We start from the raw sequence: 21,277 nt of genomic DNA on the forward strand, positions 1-21,277 counted from the left end.
AAAAAAAGTGGGTAACACACTTTGGGAAAGTAAAATGGTTAATTAAAATACTATCAAGGTATCTCACAGTTCACAGCCCGATGCGTCATAGCTACTTTAGAGGGGATGCCTCTTCTCAGGAGGAAAGGGAGCATCGTCACACATGAAGTCCCTGCCTGAGAAGCTGCCCTAAGACAGTGAGGGAGAGCCAGGGTCCTGGGAGACAGGCAGGGCAGGTGGCGGGATGAACGGCAAGTCCCCTCTAAAAAGGTTAAAGTTGGTAAAGAGAGTGCAGACAGGAACTAGAAGAGAGAGGGGCAGAGGGAGTATCAGAGATTAATGAGGAATGCATGGGAAAAATCTTGTGTGAATACACAATTGGGCCTTTACATACACATCTACTACTTTTTGTTATTAATTGTTTTGCATTATGTGACAGTTTCATAGGCTCTGGGAATCCCCCCACCCCTCCCCACGCCCCTCCCCCCTGGTGGATTCCTCCACCTTGATGCAGTATTACAGTTCAAATTCAATCAAGATTCTTTCCTTGCAAACGTATACCAAGCATAGAGTCCAGCTACTTATTGTCCAGATGGGTTGAACAGTTTCTTGGGGAGACCATTTCTGGTCCGAAGTTAGAGCTGGTAGAATATCATCCCAGTCAATTAAGAGTCCCAATATAACATCAACAGCAATTTGCAATATTATGGAATTGACATGGTTTTGAGTAACCAGTATGTTAAAAAAAAAAAAAAAAAAAAAGAAAGTTCTTAACCACAACCTATGATTAGCTCATTGACATTTCGATTTTAGTTTGTATACAGGACCGGCTGCTATATACCTTAAAATGGCTATAAGGTACCATTCAGCTGTCTCGTGTCTATTTCATTTTAGTATTTAGCCATTTGATGTGTTGAAGTATAATTTTGCTGATCTTGGCAGATTTTAGGATAATCTAGACTGGCTTGTAACTCTAACAAGACATTTGTCTACAGTTAAGGTGCAGAACATTTTTTTGGGGGGGGGTGTGCAGGAAAATCCTCAATACCATGGTGAGGAGTAACTAATCTTTGTGTCCCACCCAGGGAGGCATGAGCCAATTCACTCCAGCTCTTTCCTGTCAGATTCCAAGCTCTACTTTTTGTTGTTTGTCTATTTATTTTAGGGTTTTTTAGTTTGTATGATTGTTTGCTATGAGGGGTTTTCGGAGCGATCCCGATGGTCATTGCGAGGGAGGGTAGGGGTTCAGAGGTGGAGCCAGGCTCGGACCAGAGAAAGCTCTTCTCCCTGGTCCCAAAGGACGTTTATTGTTCTGTTTCTGCGGACCGCTCAGGGCTTCTGGTTGTCTTTCCGATAACGTTGGTTTCTGCACAGTAGTGTTTAGACTTCTTCCATCCCCTGCGGAAGCTCCGGTTGGGAGTGGGTGACCTCAGAGTACTCTGCCTCCGAGGGCATCCAATTCCCTGTGGCCTCCTTGGCAGTTGGGATATAGTCCTTGTTGCTCGTATTAACAGTTTGTGGTGAAAGTCTGGGAGTCTTCATGGTTGGGATCCAAGCTTCCTCCTTACCACCTGCTCCACTCTGGAGTGCCCCCCTGCTCCACGCACATGACCTCCTCTTAAGAGGTCGTCAGGATCGCACCCGATTCCCCCCTCATGCATTGGTATAGTAGTTTTACTATTGCTTAGTGCCGCTTTGAGTCTGTTGTCTATGAATGACCAGATTTGATCTTGATAGGCTATATTGTACTTTTTCCTCACTCTTTTTATGGTTCTGAAAGACTTCCCTGCACTCCCTCCCCATTACGGATTAACATAGCCTTTACATACATCTACTACTTCTTAAAATGAATGAGAAAGCTTTAGTTTATTACGCTACCAGAAAACAGACTGAGAAAACAATGCTGATACATATTCCATATAAATATACATAAAATATATGTAATTAAAATCAAGATATATATAAGGTATGAAAGCCATATTGATAAAGGGAACATTAAAGTTGGATTGTACCAGTGAAAATGATCTCATAGAAAAGAACAGAGGGCCTGGAGGCATAGCCTAGCGGCTAAAGTCCTCGCCTTGAATACCCCGGGATCCCATATGGGCGCCGGTTCTAATCCCGGCAGCTCCACTTCCCATCCAGCTCCCTGCTTGTGGCCTGGGAAAGCAGTCGAGGACGGCCCAAAGCTTTGGGACCCTGCACCCACGTGGGAGACCTGGGTAGAGGTTCCTGGTTCCCAGCTTCGAATTGGCGCAGCACCAGCCATTGAGGCTTACTTGGGGGGTGAATCATCAGATAGAAGCTCTTCTTCTCTGTCTCTCCTTCTCTCTGTATATCTGGCTTTCCAATAATAATAAATAAATCTTTAAAAAAAAAGAAAAGAACAGAAAAAAATTAATCATTCTGAATATTTTCAGTTGAGATGATGAGGAGTCAGAACAATCAATCTTGTTAGCTACTGTGATTAAAAGGAAAATCAAAAATTCATGTAGCCTTCATAAAAACAAATGAGTGATGAGGCCGAGTTTAATCACTCTTGTGAATAGTAGCATGCTTTGTAGGTTCTCTCTTGGATAATTTCAAATGTAAGCTAATTGATTATAAAATTAAGCTTGCAAGCAGCAGACTATAAATGAAGGAAGAAAATAAAGCAGACGTATACATGTGTACATACATACATATGCACACATGTATATCATTGACACACTCCCAGAGACATTAGCTTGAAGTGCAAGAGGAGGGAAAATTGTAATCAACATTCAGTATCAGAATAATGTTGAAGTACACAGAACGTAACAATGGAACAATTTACCAAAGAATCTAGATACTTCATAGAAAGGTGTGGTTTTCAGATGTGTACCTGCTACATACAAAAGATCCTTCCTTACATACAAGCACTTAACTCAGTGTGTTCAACTCTTGGGTCCGAAAGTTTGCGAAAGGAATGCGTGTGCCCATGTGCTAAGAATGTAATCAAATTGCAGCTTAGTTTGTCAGGGATGATCAAACTTTGAATGTGTTAGTAGGTGCAGAAAGATGAAAAATAGTACTTACAGAATGACAGAAAATATTTTTTGCAATATATTTGCCTTCAAAATAATACTTCTAGAGGAACATGTACAAAAAGGTCAATAGTTTCCGCTTTCTATTTTCTTTAATTTTTAAGTATTTCTTCAGGTTTTTTTTTTTTGTTGTTGTTGCTGTTGTTGTTAACATTAGCACAGCCGTTTTTGCGGTTTTTCAATCCTGCATTCTAATTGTGACCAGTTATGATGCCTCAATTGCTAAATTCTCACCGTTTAAGTATCAACATCCCATCAAGTCGACGTTTGTGTACAGGCTGCTCCACTTCCAGTTCAGCTCCCTGCTTATGGACTGGGAAAGCAACACAGGACTCCACAAAGCCTTGGTACCCTGTACCTGTTGGGAGACTCAGAAGAAACTTCTGGCTCCTGGTTTTGGATCGGCTTAGCTCTGGCCTTGACAGCCATTTGGGGGAGTGAACCAGAGAGTGGAAGATCTATTTCTCTGTCTCTGCTTCTTTCCATAAATCTGAATTGCCTTCCCCTGCTGCTTAATAAGCAAATATTAGAAAAAAAAGTTCTATTTCACTATTTTGTATTAAACTCAAAACTGCAGATTTTTAGCTTTAAACTTATTTTTCAATAAAACTAATTCAAACTGATCTGCAAAGATATACTTCCCAAAAAAGTCATTTTTCAATAAAATGATATAGGAATGTAAAATTTTAAGACAATCATAGTTATTCATTACAACTACCTTGAAGTCAGGCATGTTTGTATAATTTCTTCTATTCATGTTGTCCAATGATATAAGCTGTTAAGAAATTGAAATATACACATAGGAGGAATTAAAACGGTTTTGCTTTCACAGTGTGACCTGTTGTACATAATTATCTTTAAAAAATCAATAATGAAGGGTAGTTTATAATACTGATTCAAAATATTAAATTTGATTGTCAACTATATACATACAAACTGATATCTGGATTTTATATAATAAAAGGTTTATTGCATAATTCAAGTGCTGTCATGGCTTAAATACGTTTTTATTAATAAATTAATATTTGTAAAAATATTGTCATAGTAATTGCAAAACTCTTTTATCCATATTTTACTATGGTAAAAGAGCACAGAAAGCGTAAATCATACAGAGTAAGAGCTTTTAATTGTCTAATGTGTGTTCTCTGATAGATTGTTTCAAGAATGTCTGTTCTTCACACTGGTTACTCACAACCATGTCAATTCCATAATGTTGCAAATTGCTGTTGATGTTATGTCGGGACTCTTGGTTGAATGGGATGATATTCTGCCAGCTCTAACAACGGACCAGAAATGGTCTCCCCAAGAGACTGTTCAACCCATCTGGACAATAAATAGCTGGACTTTACACTTGGTATATGTTTGCAAGGAAAGAATCTTGATTGAATTTGAACTGTAATACTGCATCAAGGTGGAGGAAGCCACCGGGGGGGGGGGGATTCCCAGAGCCTATGAAACTGTCACATAATGCAAAATAATTAATAAAAAAATAAATAACTAAATAAAAAGCAAAAAAAAGAATGTCTTCTGTTCACAACACTAAAATATAATGTGTTACAGAAAATGTGATGCAATTATAATGATCAATACCAGAAATGATTTGCTGTTTTATCATTATCGGTTACTATCTTTTAGCTTCTAATTATATTCACACTCCTAATTAAAATTTTATAATATAGAACAATACTGGGATTGATCAATGATATTAATAATGTATCAATATTGATTCTTGACATTTGATGATTTCCCAAGGCTGGCACATTTAAAAGCATGTTCTTCCAAAATGACTTGAAAATGTAAACATTGCTTGCAGATCCTCATTTGTTCAATCCCGCATTTCTGGTTCCACACACCCTGACAGTATCACAGAACATGGAAAATGACATGTGCATTCTTAAATGTTTTCTAGGCAAAGATCATTTTTCTTATCCTGAGTCGAATTCCATGAACTCCTGGATTGATACTTACTGTGAGCCAAAGGAGTTGAACTAGTTTCTTCTAATCTTATCAGCCTTTGGAATCAGTTAGTTTCACTGGCTTACAAATAAAATATGAAAAACATTTGGAAGAAATTGAAAATCTGTTCAGTACACTAATTTTCTCCTGATTTTTTTTTACATATGAACTCATTCATTGTGTTTCATTTTGAAACAAAATAAATTAAGCCTAGTATGTCTAAGTGTCCTGCACAAGTGGAAAATTTAATAGAAATATATGCAAGCAAGATCCAGGGAGCTATTGTGAATATATACATAGCAGAGGATGCCTCTGCTCTACCCTGGATAATTTCACAGACCCAGTGATTGATAATGATGCAATACATCCCAATTCCAAGGAAGATTACTTGGCCTTATTTCAAAGACCAATGTCGGGCCCGGCGGCGCGGCCTAGCGGCTAAAGTCCTCGCCTTGAAAGCCCCGGGATCCCATATAGGCGCCGGTTCTAATCCCGGCAGATCCACTTCCCATCCAGCTCCCTGCTTGTGGCCTGGGAAAGCAGTCGAGGACAGACCAAAGCTTTGGGACCCTGCACCCACGTGGGAGACCCGGAAGAGGTTCCTGGTTCCCGGCTTCGGATGGAAGCGCAACAGCCCGTTGTGGCTCACTTGGGGAGTGAATCATCGGACGGAAGATCTTCCTCTCTGTCTCTCCTCCTCTCTGTATATCTGGCTGTAATAAAATGAATAAATCTTTAAAAAAAAAAAAAAGGACCAATGTCAAGGATTAAACGAAGCCATGCTATATTTTGAGCAAATGTTTGCTGTTTCCTGTGGCAGCCAACAAATTAATAATAACAGATGACTTGGTTTTTTCTGATGTTTTTGACTTGCTTTTTACTGACACATGTAATTAGACCAATGTGTGGGGTACATGTGGAATTTGCACGTAAATGTACTGTGTTATTATCAAGTCAGAAAATTTTCAGTGAGGGTGGTTAAACTGTTCTTGGTGAGACCTTCTCCACTGCAGGATTGACAGAATCAAGACTCAAAAGAGAACTTCTCATAAACATATTTGAAATTATTAAATGTGCTACTAGCACAAGGATACCATTGGTTCAAAAAAAATACCAAATACAAATGAAACGACAATGCCAAATTAATATTAATATTTTGCTGAAAATTTTGTTTTTCTTAATTATCTCACTATGTGCATATGATAGTATTTTTTGTATACAGTTTAGTATAATATAGTGCTTATTTAGCATCTCATCTTCATTTTAAATAAGAAATTGTATAACATGCCAATTTATATAACATTTTTATTATTATTATTTTTATATAATCCTTTATAAGCCCCAGAACTTTGTCCATTATGTGATAGCTAGTGTCTCAATTAACTGAACTGGTAAGAAGCGAAAGATTTATACGATCTGAAGAGAAACCAGAGTATCATAATTAACTGAACTGAATGTTTACCAGCTAATACCTATTGTTAGGCTTTGAAAGAATATGCACTTTTTAAAATATACAATTTAACCCAGTTCATATATATATATACAATATTTGTGTGGTATGTTTTGCTATTTTAGTGATCTTATTTATTTTATATGCGGTAAATAATACTTTCACATAATTCTTCTGAATGTCACTATTTCTATGTACATTACATATACAGTCTGAAACCGTCTTATGTGTCTTTATTTGGGCAATTGTTAAGAATCTTTACATTTTAAAATTTTGAGTGAAATGAATCTTTTGTTTTGTGCAGATGTCTATCTTGCAGTTAGGATGCCAGCCTGGTTTTTCATAATTAATGTTGAAGTATTTGGGCTCAGTTCTCAGATTGAGCTTCTGATCCCAGGTTTCTCCATGTGTGGACACCATGAGGCAACGGCAAGGACCAAGCACTCGTGTCTGCTACCCCCATGGGGAACACACATGGAGTTCTGAGTTCCCAGCTTCAGGCTGACACAACTGTGTCCCTTGTGGGCATTTGGAAAGAAAGCAAGCCAATGGAAATAGTGTCTGTTTATCTTTCTGTTTCTCTATGAAACAATGATTTTTTTCAAATTATGCTTTAAGTAGTAATTTTAAATTACATTGGATTGAATTCAGAAAACATGACTCCATTACTTTAATTGAAGTGTGAAGTTCATGAATCATTTGTAATCAAATTAGATAAATGGTGACTCAGAGAAAAAGTCGAATGTTGAGGTACAAGTCTGTTCTTATCAAACCAGAATGCATGGTTTATAAATTCTCAACAAGAAGAAAGATAAAATACAAATGGTATGATGCGTTATGCTAGCAGATATGAAATTACTATTTTAAATAATGAAAGTGTAACAGAATATACTAGATCTGGACAGAGTGGCTCAGGATTGGGTCATAGGAATCTAATGAGCAGTAGTGACATCAATGTAGACTTCATTGAACACTTGACAATTTAAAAAGGCGTAGGAGGGGAAAATTAGCCATGCAAACACAGAGGAGGAAAGTGTTCAAGACTGGGACAACACTGGTGAGAAGACGTGCAGAAAATGGGTTGCACAGTACAAGGAAGAACGGGAACAATATTTATATAGAAAGATATCATGGTATACAGTTGGTAGAGAAGTTTCATGGATGACACACAATGAAGAGTTTTTACAGATGAAAAAAAAGTCTTTACACACTGAAAGGAATGCCTATGCTTCCTCCAACCAGACCCGGATAATGAGCATGTGAAAGCAGTACAAGACAGCCAATGTCCTTGAGCCTTGCTACTCATGTGAGGAACTAGTGAGATCTTTCTGATTCTTGGTTTCGTTTATTTGCACCCCAGCCATTGAGACTATCTGGGGAGAGAACCGGCAGATTTGGGTGAACTCACACTGTGTAATTCTGATTTTCAAATATGTGAAATTTTAAAGTGTATGGAAAATAACATTCAAGTTTTTGTATTCAAAATTTTGGGAATCCATAGGCATTTGTTCATACTATGGATTTATATGTGACATTTTTCAAGACCTTCTCATACATGTCTTTTCTTTTTAAAAATATATTTATTTATTTTTATTGGAAAGGCAGATGTACAGAGAGGAGGAGAGACAGAGAGGAAGATCTTCCGTCCGATGGCTCACTCCCCAAGTGACCACAATGGCCGGTGCTGCGCCCATCTGAAGCCAGAAGCCAGGAGCTCTTCCAGGTCTCACTTGCAGGTGCAGGGTGCCAAAGCTTTGGGCCATCCTCGACTGCTTTCCCTGTTCACAAGCAGGGAGCTGGATGGAAAGTGGAGCTACCTGGATGAGAACCGGCACCCATATGGGATCCCAACGTGTGGAGGGCAGGGCCTTAACCGCTACGCTATCGCGCCGGGCTGATACGTGTCTTTTCACAATGCTTCCATTCATTTGTGAAATTCTATTTTGAATGGAACCTGGACCTTTATATATCAGTGAAAGGGAAAAATATTTATTCAAAGTTAGTAATTACTTAATTTTCAAATTTATTTTCATTAGCTAATTTAGGCTTTATACATTCTTGAAATATTCATGAATTTTTGGAATAAAATACACTATGAATATAAATCATGAAAGGTCTTCTTTGGAAATTATTCTATAGAAAATGTATAAAAGAAGCGTAAGTGATTATAAATTTTAAAATCACAAATGCTTAGCCTTAAAGGTACTTGGAACTAAGTTTCTTTTCTCCTGAAATGTAAGGAATGTGGAAGATCTCACACATGATGTCACTGCTGACAGCACAGCACAGAGACCGCACAGAAAGACCCTCCCCACCAGAGGAGGGAGCAAGAAAGGATGGCTGAAGAAAAGGCAGGGCTCCCTTTGGAAAGACTACAGGGTTAAAAGAGGATGCAGAGAGGAATTAGAAGAGAGAATGAGGGAATATGCGGCATGAACAGGTGCAAGCAGTGCATTAGAAAAATAGATACAGACAGGTAGACATCATTTTAGGTGAACAACATAAGACTGCTTAAGATGAATGAGAAAATGCAGTTTATTTTGCTTCTAGAAAGAGGTTAACAATGAAACGGTGATAATATTAATTTCATTAATGATGTATGAAAATTATAAATATTTGAAATTAACTATTACATTTTCAATACAATCGATAGCATCAACATGAGCAGAAAAAAAAAAGTTAGAAATGGTTTGAGAAACCTGGTGTTGCAACATTCATTTAACGTATTCAGAATGTATTAATGCAAATCCTTTTTTAAGATTTTTACTTACTTGAAAGGTTATTTAAAGAAGGAGAGACAAGAACACAAGTTGTTCTGTCCTGGTTCATTCCCCCAATGACTGTGACGGCTGAGCTTGGTCCAGGCTTGCACCAGGGTCCAGGAACTCCACCCAGGTCTCCCATGTGGGTAACGACAGTGTAGGTACAGGAGGTTGTCTGCTGCTGCCTTCAGACACATAGCAGAAGTGAAGCAGAAGTGGAGCAGTGAAACGCAATCCCATGCTCCAGTACGGGACATGGTGTCAAAGGCTGCAGCTTAAGCTGATGTACCATATCATGGGACCAAAAATAATTACAGCAGAAAAGAAAAAAGAAAAAATTTTAATCAGACACTGATCTAAAAGGAAAAAGGAAAAAACCTCTTGTATGTTTAATAGAAAGAAGTATGCAACGAAGTTCTAAATTCCTACCCCAAACAGTGCAGAAGCAGATTTCATAGATTGCATCTTTTCACAGTTTAAAATGTGAAACAGGATGCTGTTAAAACAAATCAAGTCAGAGCTTGTAACACTGTCTAAAACTAAAACATGAATGTACACATTTATTCATACAAGGAGTCATTCATACTCTCACAAGCTTGGATACAATTCTCTTTATGAGAGTTTTCTCTGTATTTGGGATAGAGTAACCGGGAGACCGTAATTAAAATCATGTCCACAAAGTGTAACATTATATTATTTCAATGTCCTATTCACTTACAATAGATCTGTTAAGAAAGAATGTTCATGTAGATTACCATGAGATATATATCTCATAGTATTTTGAGAAAGAATTTGTTGCAGAGTTAGAGAGATGGATCCAAGTGTAGGGTATTAGGAAGAATTTCTATTGCCCAGGCTTGGTGACAGCAGCTCCCACTACACCCCAGGTGCCACTGCACCGAGCCGTGGGCATTAGGGGTTTTAAGCCCAATTGCGTGTGCATTACTAGCCATTTCTTGATTGTGATGAAAATACTAGTAGAAATTTTCATCATGATTCTTTCGCTAATGTTTCTGAGAAACACGAACATGAGTAAGAAAATTCCTCTTTCAGAGAGTTTATAGTCTGGAGTTTGCCCAGCAGGCCAAGATGCTACTTAGAAAGCCAGCATCCCTTATCGGAGCCACTGCTGTGCTTCTAATCTAGTTTCCTCCCAGGATCTGGCCAAGTGCTTAGGCCCTTGTCCCACACGTGGGAGATGTGGGTGGCATGCTTTGTTACCTTCAGGACCAGAGAGTGCGTTCTTCGGCTTCCATGGTTCATGACCATTGTGTTGTCATCTACAATCCACTTTTGCACTCAGTGAGTGTGTCACACAGTGTCTATATGCCTCTCTATGTTGATCAATCCATGGTCAGGATTTTAACCCATAGGGGAAAAAAGTCAAGTGAACTTATAGTCGCAACATATTAAAATTGAATTTACATTTATGATCTTTAAAAGACTATTTTCTGAGAGAAAACAAGAGTCCACTTCAAAAGTTGCTTGATACTCGTTGTTGTTTTTTTTTTTGTTTTTGTTTTTTTTTTATATAAGACGCTAGCTTTGTTACTAAATCCCAGGACGATTTTTAAAGATTTTTGATTTGTTTACTTGAAGGGCAATGTGACAGAGATAGTAACAAAGAGTGGGAGGGAGAGAGAGAATCTAATTTTCTGTTGATTCCCTCCCCAAATAGCTGCAATAGCCAGGAGTAAAGCTGAAGCCAGGAGACTAGAAGCTAATCCAGGTGTTCCACGTAGGTGGCAGGTGCCCGCCTACCTCTACTGCCCTTTGGCTTGCACATTCTCAGGGAACTGGATCACGAGAGGAGCAGCTGGAATGGGAACCAGCACTCTAGGGAGGAATGCAACCTCACGAGCTAAAGGTTCATCTGCTGTATCAGAATACTGGAAGCTCCATGATCATTTCATGTCTACAGTTTCAATTCAAGTTTTAAACTTGACAAGCAAGCCTTAGTCAAGACCATCCTGTGCTTTGTTTTGTTTCTCCCTCATATTAAGGAAAAATACAAATCATGTTTTGGGAAAGAAGAGTGAGCACGGGAGGAAGAATGATCCCATTTAAATCCGAAGCATCTGGTAATAATATATTGTACATATTGACACCTTCATTAAGAGTCAGTGTTGGAGCCAGCACTGTGATCTTGTGGACAACTTGGGCACCTGTTTGTGTCCCTGATGCTCCACTGCCAATTGAGGTCTCTGCTAATCCCCTAGGGGAAACACAGTAGGTGACCCAAGTGCCTGGGTCCCTATTCCCCATGTGGGAGACCTGGAGCCTGTCTTCAGCTTGATCCGTTGCTGATTAATGCTGTCATCTTGGGAGTGATCCGTGGATGAAAAATCTCTATAACTCTTTCCTTTTACAAATTACATATTATACATTATGAATATATAATATATAATATATATAATTTAAATAGAAAGCAAGCATCCCTTATCGGAGCCGCTGCTATGCTTCAATCTAGTTCCCTTCCAGGATCTGGCCAGGTGCTGAGGTCCTTGTCCCACATGTGGGAGATGTGGGTGGCATGATGCACCGTGTGTGTGTGTGTGTGTCTCTCTCTGTGTGTGTGCGTAAGTCAGTGTTAGGATAACTCCCTTGAACATTCCAGTAGGGGTGTCATGTGAAATTCTTGGAGATGCCCAGATGCCATGCCGGAGTTTCTGGTTCTAGTCTTCTACTTAAATCAAGTTTCCAATTGAGTTTCTTGACAATACACACCGGGAGGAGGGGGGCTCGCATAATATCTCTGACCCTTGGGTCTCTCACCCTGGTTACTCAGACTCACACTGTGTTACAGGTTCTGGGTTTTAGTGTCATCCAGCACTGCGTCTTGCAAGCATTCGGTGCACAGGCCAGAGCTTGGAAGATTTCTACAGCTCGTTCTGTCCCTCTCCGCCTTTCAAATAAAAGATAAATAAATACGGGAAGCAATTTAAAATTTCACTCGCTTTGTAAACCAGAATCATACGAACAAAATCCTTCAACTAAGAATTTTCTTGTTGTGTTGTTATGAACAATTCAAGACAATTGCAATTTTAATTCTTAAATAAATAATTCAATTTGTATTACTAGGTTCAGTTGCCTACAGTTAGAAACTATCTCATGATTCCTCCTGTCATTATGCATCCTCATATTTTTTACTACAAAGTTTATTGATTTATTTATTTAATATTTGACATGCAGAGATTGAGAGAGGCTAAGAAAGAGAGCCAGAAGGAAAGAGAAAAATTATTTTTGTATCTTGATTTATGCTGCAGATGGTTACAACTGCCAGGCCTGGAAGACTGGGTCAGACCAAAGCCAGACATCTGAACTTTCATCCTGGTCTCCTCTATGTGTGTCAGGGGTTCAAGAATTCAGGCCATCTTCTGATGCTTTTCCAAGCACATTAACAGGAAACTGGATTGGAAGTAAATTAGCTGGCACCTGAGCCTGTGCTCATTTGCAATATTGGCACAGCAGGTAGCACAGGAGCCTCACATGGCACAATCCACGCATAATCTCTCTAGTTGACTAGTATCTGGATGTACTGTTGCCCAGAGACTGTAGCTTTCACAGGCATAGAAACTTCATCTGTTTAACTCCAGAATTACGAATTAATAGATTTGGGCCCAGCACAGCAGCCTAGTGGCTAACGTGCTCTCCTTGCACACACTGGGATCCCATATTGGCACCGATTGGTGTCCTTGCTGTTTCACTTCCCTTCCCATGGCCTGGCAAAGCAGCTGAGGATGGCCCAAGGCCTTGGGACCCTGCACCCACATGGGAGACCCAGGAAAAGCTCCTGGCTCCTGGCTTTGGATCAGCTCAGCTCTGGCCATTGTGGCCTCTTGACAAGTGAATCAAAGGACAAAGATCTTCCTCTCTGTCTCTCCTCCTCTTTGTACATCTACCTTTTCAACAAAAATAAACAAACCTTTCTTTTTCTGTAAAGAAGTATAGATTTTACAGAAAAGTGTGTTTTACTGATAAAAACATTTGCAAAATGAAAGGTGAGTAATGACTCGGGGATTCAATTTTTATCACATGCTTAGATTTTCAAAATTTTTCAATATGTTCTTTTCTGTTAATTCTCATCCTAATTTTGTATCTCCCCGCACTTTGCAGGTGCTTTATTGGTCATCTGGTTTATTAGTTTTCCTTTCAGAGCCAACTATTCAGTTTTAGTTTTGAAATTTTGGACAGAATTTTACATAAGAAATGTTTGGAGATTCAGAGAATGGACGTGTTTTCATGGAACAGATCCTGAGTGTCCTATTCCAAATCAATCAACCAAGAAACCTCCGTCTGATCTTATGCTTCCTTCCTTCTCCTAGATAGTACAACCTGCTTTTTGTTTATTTAATGAGATGTTTTAGTCCCTACAATCCACGTGTGTGGATAAAAGATTATAGGTGTTTTTCCATGTGAAAAAAATCACTGATCTGTTTGACTGCTGGTCAGGGGTGTGGAGTCAGGGGTGTGGGGTCAGGGGTGTGGGGTCAGGGGTGTGGAGGCTAGGTTCTGGGTATATCTCCTTCAACCACACGTGGAGAATAATTGCTGTTAGAGAACAAAGCAGTGACAACAGAAGAAATTTGTCCCAAGGTTACCTTATGAAAATAAAAATAGCCATGCACAAACATTACTCTTCTAAAGAGGAATAGGGATAAAGCACATATAAATTCCGTGTTGTGTCTGAGACGCATTTGTCTGTATTGAGCCACTCTATATCTAAACTCCTTTGTTACACCAGGAAATCTGTATCCAGGCAGCAATATATATTCCCTCCAGTGTATCGGACATCATCTGATAAATTGTACTGTTATTCACTGAGTTCTAGTTTTTTTTTAATTCTGTGAAGATCTGCAAATTAGGGGAAATTTAGTAAGTACTACTCAAGCCACACACTGTTTTCCATTTTCTATCTAGATTCTCTAAATGTTAAACCTCTAGAGAATATTTGTCAGAAACTTATTTTTTTTTTAAGATTTGTTCATTTTTATTACAGCCAGATATACACAGAGGAGGAGAGACAGAGAGGAAGATCATCCGTCCAATGATTCACTCCCCAAGTGAGCCGCAAAGGTCCGATGCGCGCCGATCCGAAGCCAGGATCCTGGAACCTCTTCCGGGTCTCCCACGTGGGTGCAGTGTCCCAATGCATTGGGCCGTCCTCGACTGCTTTTCCAGGCCACAAGCAGGGAGCTGGATGGGAAGTGGAGCTGCCGGGATTAGAACCGGCGCCCATATGGGATCCCGGGGTATTCAAGGCGAGGACTTTAGCCGCTAGGCCACTCCGCCGGGCCCCAGAAACTTATTTTTTTTTTAAAAAAAAATATTTGTAAAGGGGGAGAGACTAACAGTGAAAGTGTGTGTGTGTGTGTGTGTGTGTGTGAGAGAGAGAGAGAGAGAGAGAGAGAGAGGATTTTCCATCAGCTCTACAGCAGCTATGTCACCAGAAGCTGGGGGGATGGCCATGCCGTGGACCAGGAATCCAATCTGCATCTTTCCTATATGTGGTTGGGAGCCAAGGCCAAGGCTCGTCACCTGCTCCATCGGGGATGTGCATTAGAAAGGAGTCAGAATGAAAGCACAGAGCAGCCAGCGCTTGCATCAGACACTCCACTATCGATGCAGCCTGGGTTGCAGCTTGCTCCCGCACCTCACACCTGCGTCAGGAACCTACATTTTCTAATGACCTCTGTTATGTTAATTAATACAGAGTATGTTAATAACTAATTAACATACTCTGTTATGTTAGTTAATACTGCTGTTTTTATTTTTTAAAGTATGTACTTTGGTGGCTATAGTAACACCTTCCATATATATAAATATAATATATATAATGTATATGTGTGTGTGTATATACGTGTGTTTGTGTGTGTGTATAACATATACTGGTTAGAAATAATGGGAATTCTTGTGTTACCCTATCTTTATTCAAATACCACTTTCTTTCAGTAATGGAGTGGTCATACGTGAGTTATTTAATTTCTTTGTGTTCCAGTTTCATAATTTATGAAACTAAAAATTTGAAAATGCTTAAAGTGACACTTGGTGAGATGCCAGGAAATTTATTGGCTCATAAAATTTTCCATCGTCACCTGACGCGGTAACCTAGGGGCTGAAGTAATTGCCTTACACAAGCCAGGATCCCATCTGGGCGCTGGTTCTAAATCCGGTGGTCCCGCTTCCCATCCAGCTCCCTGACTGTGGCCTGGGAAAGCAGTCAAGGACAGGCCAAAGCCTTGAGACTCTGCACCTGCATGGGAGACACAGAAGAGGCTCCTGGCTCGGCCCCTGGCTTCGGATCTGCTCAATTCTTTCTGTATATCTGACTTTCCAATCAAAAAAAAAAAAATATATATATATATATATACACACACACACATAGTTATGGGGATAAGCAGCATAAGAAACTTCATCCAAACCTTTTGGAATTGTACCATAGAATTCAAAATTTTAAAAAAAGAAAAAAAAGATAAAGAAAAGAAACTTTTGATCGGTAACATATGCAATGTGAGATGGGTTAACTGCCTTAACAAAACAAGTGGAAACTAAAAATTTTGTACATGGGTGAAATTTTAGAGTTAGTTGAAATAAATGGCAATTGATTAAAAAAAAACATGTAGTTGTCTGTGGGAAGGAGTTTTCAAAAAGATTCAAAGATTCAAGTATCAGAACTGTTCTCAGGAAAGAGGTAAGAATTGGTTTCTTGTAGTCTATTTCAAATGAGTGTGGCTTGGGGCCAATGTTATGACATAGTGAGTTAAGTCCATCCCAGCAACATCCGCATCACATCTGAGCACCTGTTCAAAGCATGGCTGTTTCATTTCTGATCCAGCTCCCTGCTAATGTGCCAGAGAGAGCAACTGAAAAGGACTCATGAACTTGGACCCCTGCGATGAACTTGGACCCCTGAGAGAAGTCTGTCTGAGGTTGCCATCTGCTAGAGTTGGCCTATCGTGGCCCTTCAGTGAGTCAACCAAAGGACATAAGATTTCTGTCTTTGTAACTCTGCCTCTCAAATCAAAATAATAGAAAAAGAACAACATTAGTGTGACAGGTGGAATAAGAAAAGAAGTTGACAGATGTCAGGATGAGAACAACCCAAGTTTATGGCAGTAAACATCAAGAACGATCTTGAGGGATCTTTCAAGAAACAGGCCACAGTCCAGGCTCCTATTCAATGAGGTCACACTGTCTCCTCCAGGGAACTCATACTTAAGGGGCACGAAGAGAACTTTGATGATATGGAAGAAACTGTAGCATTCATTGCAAAACTGATATGTAGGTAGTTCCTTCAGAAGTTTACTAACAAGTCAAGTGTTGAATTCCACAAATTTTCTATGTATAGAAACATTTTAGTCTGTAAACAGAATGGACACAAAATGAATTAGATTTTTAAAATCATAGTCTAATTGTGAAAGCTTTTCTCAAACATAAAAGGACGAATTTCCATTACATGAGATTAAAATTCCTTACTGTTAGCACATAGCAGAGTGTTAGTTTTTAGGATAAACTACATGAGTTAAAAATGCAAAGTCCTTTTAAAATTGACACATAATGATTGCCCAGGAAGATATATCATTTTTATTGATGTCAGCTTCTGAGTTATTTGGAAGGGAAAACATTTTTCCATATTCTAACATAATACATTAAATTTCATTTCTACCACATTTATACTATTTGACATTTTGTTGTGGTAGCATAGAACAGAAGATTACATCCAAGATTATTCAGAAAATGCCTGATATAATAATTGGCAGATGATAATGTGTGTAACAGAATTTGCAAACCATGTATAACAGCCCATATTTTACATTTTGCCTGCAGATTCTATTACATGTATTAATAACATTCTGTGAATGTTATCTATACTGTAAGTGGAGAGGAATCTTAATAAGACCCAAGCACTGCCTTAGTGCAAGTGTTGTCTGAAAAGTTACTGTTTACATTCATGTGCTTTGCCAACACAAACTTATAAGACATATTTTCTTTTTTTAAAAAAAATTTATTTATTTTTATTGGAAAGGCAGATATGTAGAGAGGAGGAGAGATAGAGAGGAAGATCTTCCGTTCGATGATTCACTCCCCAAGCAGCAGCAGCAGCTGGAGCTGCGCCCATCTGAAGCTAGGAGCCAGGAATTTCTTTCCGGGTCTCCCACATGGGTGCAGGGTCCCAAAGCTTTGGGCCATCCTCCACTGCTTTCCCAGGCCACAAGCAGGGAGCTGGATGGGAAGTGGAGCAGCCAGGATTAGAACCGGCACCCATATGGACACCCAGGCATGCAAGGCGAGGACCTTAAACATTACGCTATCGCGCTGGGCCCTAAGACATATTTTCTAATTAAGCACACAACTATAAACAAAAGCAGGTAAAACAGAACTTATGAAAATTACAACAAAATGGAAAACCATAAAGTTTTGACATCATATAATACATTTACAAGTTGAAAAATGAGCCAAAACAGTATATTACTTAACACCAAATGTTTATTAAAAATTATTTCTAATTTCAAATTCAGGCAAAAATCCCTGAAAATATAGAATCTATGAAATATGACCATTCAATGAAAATAAACAATACTTGCTGTAAAATAAGAAAGTAGAGGCAATTAATATATATTTAAAATGTTCAAACAAAGTAAATTTTGAGCTTGAACAAATTGAAGAATTTTGAATTAGTGTAAAGTTTTGGACTATTACTTTCCACATTAGATTTGAAGCTTATTTTACCAAACCAAATTCATTTAGGAGAAATAATCAAGCATGATTTTAAAAAAGTAACAAAGTTTTGCAAAAGATGAAAACATGATATCAATATGCTTGAATGAAAATAATCTATGCTAAAACTGCCAATACATTGAACAAATATAAAGAAAGTCTAATATGAAAATTAATTTTTAAAGTATGACTAAGATCTCTGCTATGCCACAAAATATTTATTAACATTGCTAGCTAATGTAAAATATTTACAGCTAAAAATTTTAAAAATACGTCAAGCATCTCATTTTCGGGTCCTTTCTAAGACCATTACAAAATGTATAGAAACAAATAGAAATCTGATTACTTCTAAAAATAGACATTTCTTCAATGATATAATGTATTGAAGTTGTATTCACATAAAAGATTTTGTTTTAGATATTTAGCTGCTACATAAAAAGAAAACATTGTCTGAAGACATAAAGTTTGCTAAATATATTTCTTGGTACCAACTCATTGCAAATGAGAATGTCTTGATATCCCACATACAAGGAGTACATTCATCTACAGTTTCAGTGAGAGAGTGACAAATTTTAAACATGTAAGTACAGAAACATGGAAAACATTGCATGGAAAATATCAAAACTCTGTTTATTCAATATACACATAATTACATAAGGATTGATCTAAACAACTTGTCAATATTTGTCACAAGAATATTAGTTTCCAATTTGCTTAGGATTTTCAATATATTCCAAAATTTCTCCACCATTAACATATGTCTTTTACTTCGAGTCAGTTCTATTCACTGTTTTGTTCCTACATAAACACAAAATTGTTGATTTGATTTTTTCTTTTTATCTGTTTGATAATTATTAATCAAAATAATTTAAATAATGCAGCTATCTTTAGAAAATTTCCATTTTGATTTGCATTAAAATATTGTAGGAATATAATCTTATTATTACATTAAATACTTAACATCTAACTTCTAAATATATGGACTTGTAATCAAAATTGCTTTGATGCAGTTGAGGAAATGATGATTTAAATTTTCAGGGGCATGTTAAGTGTTCTGCAGCTATCCACACAGAAAGGCTGAAGTCTAAATCATTCAATGTCCATTGATCAAAGAAGTACTCCTAATCTCTGATTCAGTTCTCATATACATATTTTGCTTGGATGATTTCTGAAGCTGTTATCATTGTTCTGCAAATGGAGCTTGATTTTATTGTGGCATAGTATAAAATTGAATTCTGCAATGCAACTGCAAATGTGTTAATCAGATGTCATAGATTTTGCATGCCAACCATGCTTAAATAATTTAAATGTATGTACAATTTGGACCAGGGGTTTAATACATGTTTCTTGGTATCTAGTTATACGGTGGATTTTTAAAAGCCTGCCATGAACATTTCAGAGATCACATTAGATCAAGTGAAGACCATGACAAAAGAAACAGAGTTTGACAGTTTTGAGACCAGAAAAATAACCAACAGTAACAAAAAAAGGTAAAGATTATTTACATGTTCAGCATCACTGTTATTTTATTTGCTTGGAGTTGTTTCTCCTACACATTACTCTAAAAAGAGCATTTTTCACTTTTTTGTTCCTCAGACTATAAATGAGTGGATTGAGCATGGGGATCACAATTGTATAAAAAACAGAAGCAACTTGATCCCTTCCAAAAGAGTAAGACTTACTGGGCCTTAAGTAAGTGAAAATCATAGTGCAATAAAATACAGTGACTCCCAGGAGATGGGAGGCACAGGTAGAGAAGGCTTTTTGTTTTCCAGAAGTGGAATTAATTGTCAGGATAGTAGACAGAATGAGCACATAGGACATAACTACTGTGACAAGGGACACCATTAGAGTAAAACCAGCAAACACAAATATCACAATTTCAGTGTCATATGTATCCGTGCAGGACAGGGCTAGAATAGGGGTTATGTCACAGAAAAAGTGGCGGATGACATTGGAGTCACAGAAGTGGAGTCTGCGCATGCACAGAGCATTGATGGAGGAATCCATAAAGCCAATCACATAGCACACAGTGACAAGGGCGCAGCAGAGTCTTGGGGACATGGTGAGTGAATAGTGCAGAGGGTTGCAGATCGCGACATAGCGGTCATAGGCCATGGAGGAGAGGAGGAAACACTCAGCAGATGCCAAAAGAACAAAAAAGAACAGCTGGGTGAAGCAGCCTGAGAACGAAATAGACTTAGTGGAAGTCACCAAGTTCTCCAGGGTTTTGGGTGTGATGACAGTTGAGTAAGAGAGGTCCAGAAAGGACAGGTGAGAGAGGAAGAAGTACATGGGGGTGTGCAGGTGGGGATCGAGGCGGATGATGAGCATCATTCCTACATACACCAGCACAGTGAGCAGGTAGATCAGCAGAAACAGCACAGAGAGGACCAGCCGGATCTCCTCAGACTCTGTCAACCCCACAAGGATGAAGTCAGGCACGTTTGTATTATTCCTTCTACTCATGGTGTCTGTCCACTTGTTCTAAACACTTAGCAAATCAGACTTCATAGGGAGAATGCCTTTGGAAAGGTATTTGCTTATAAAAATGACTTGGCTTTACATAGTCAAATCAATCATCTATAAATTGATATGGGTGTACCTAATTCTGGAGAAAAAATCTGACACATAATGTTATAAACTGATGTTTGCCACTATAAAATAATTACAACATATCACATACTTTGAGCTACTTTTGCTGTTTGAAATGCGTTCTATTAAAAAACATTTAATCCATTTGAAAATATTTTCTTACAGTAGTTTATATACCATCTACATGCACACACAAAAAATAGTGTATAGAAAGACTAAGTGATTTATTCCATCTTGGAGCTAACATCTGTGAACAGAGCACTTGTATGGAGTAAGTTTGATTCCGGTGAATATGTTAATAATACTATATACCCACATATAAATAATGTAATAAAAATGTGGTATAAATTTGATATACAAAAGTGAACTCTTTATATTCATCGGTTGAAATGTGCTTGCTCCAATTAATTCTTATACTTACAAAGATACAATAAATGATTATGAGGTTTCAGTGAGGCGCATCAAAGCTGCAGGCCATGCAGAGCTATTGATTTCTAGAAAAGAAGATTTCCAACACAAATATTAAACAAAAATTTTTTTCTGGAAATTGATACTAGACTCTATCCGCGCCACAGTTTGGCCCCACAAACCCTGCCATTATTTATAATAAGGATTTAGCAACATCATGTGTGAACATACATTAGCTGGCAAAGTCCACCTTTCATGTAAACTGACCCATAACCCACCACGTTTGACGATACTTACTGTCAGCCTCACGGGTGAAAAAAATTCCTCTCATCTTTTCCTACTTC

At 38.3% G+C, this 21,277-nt stretch overlaps 1 protein-coding gene across 1 annotated transcript; it reads right to left on the bottom strand.

The window, feature by feature from the left end:
- Positions 1 to 19,451: 19,451 nt before the first annotated feature.
- On the bottom strand, positions 19,452 to 20,399 carry LOC101521230 (olfactory receptor 8H1-like). The gene has a single exon (XM_004585318.2). The coding sequence runs from the start codon at positions 20,397 to 20,399 to the stop codon at positions 19,452 to 19,454; it is 948 nt and encodes a 315-aa protein (XP_004585375.2).
- Between the last annotated feature and the right edge of the window lie 878 nt (positions 20,400 to 21,277).

Source organism: Ochotona princeps, chromosome 4 (assembly GCF_030435755.1).
Source record: "Ochotona princeps isolate mOchPri1 chromosome 4, mOchPri1.hap1, whole genome shotgun sequence".
Taxonomy (NCBI): Eukaryota; Metazoa; Chordata; class Mammalia; order Lagomorpha; family Ochotonidae; genus Ochotona; species Ochotona princeps.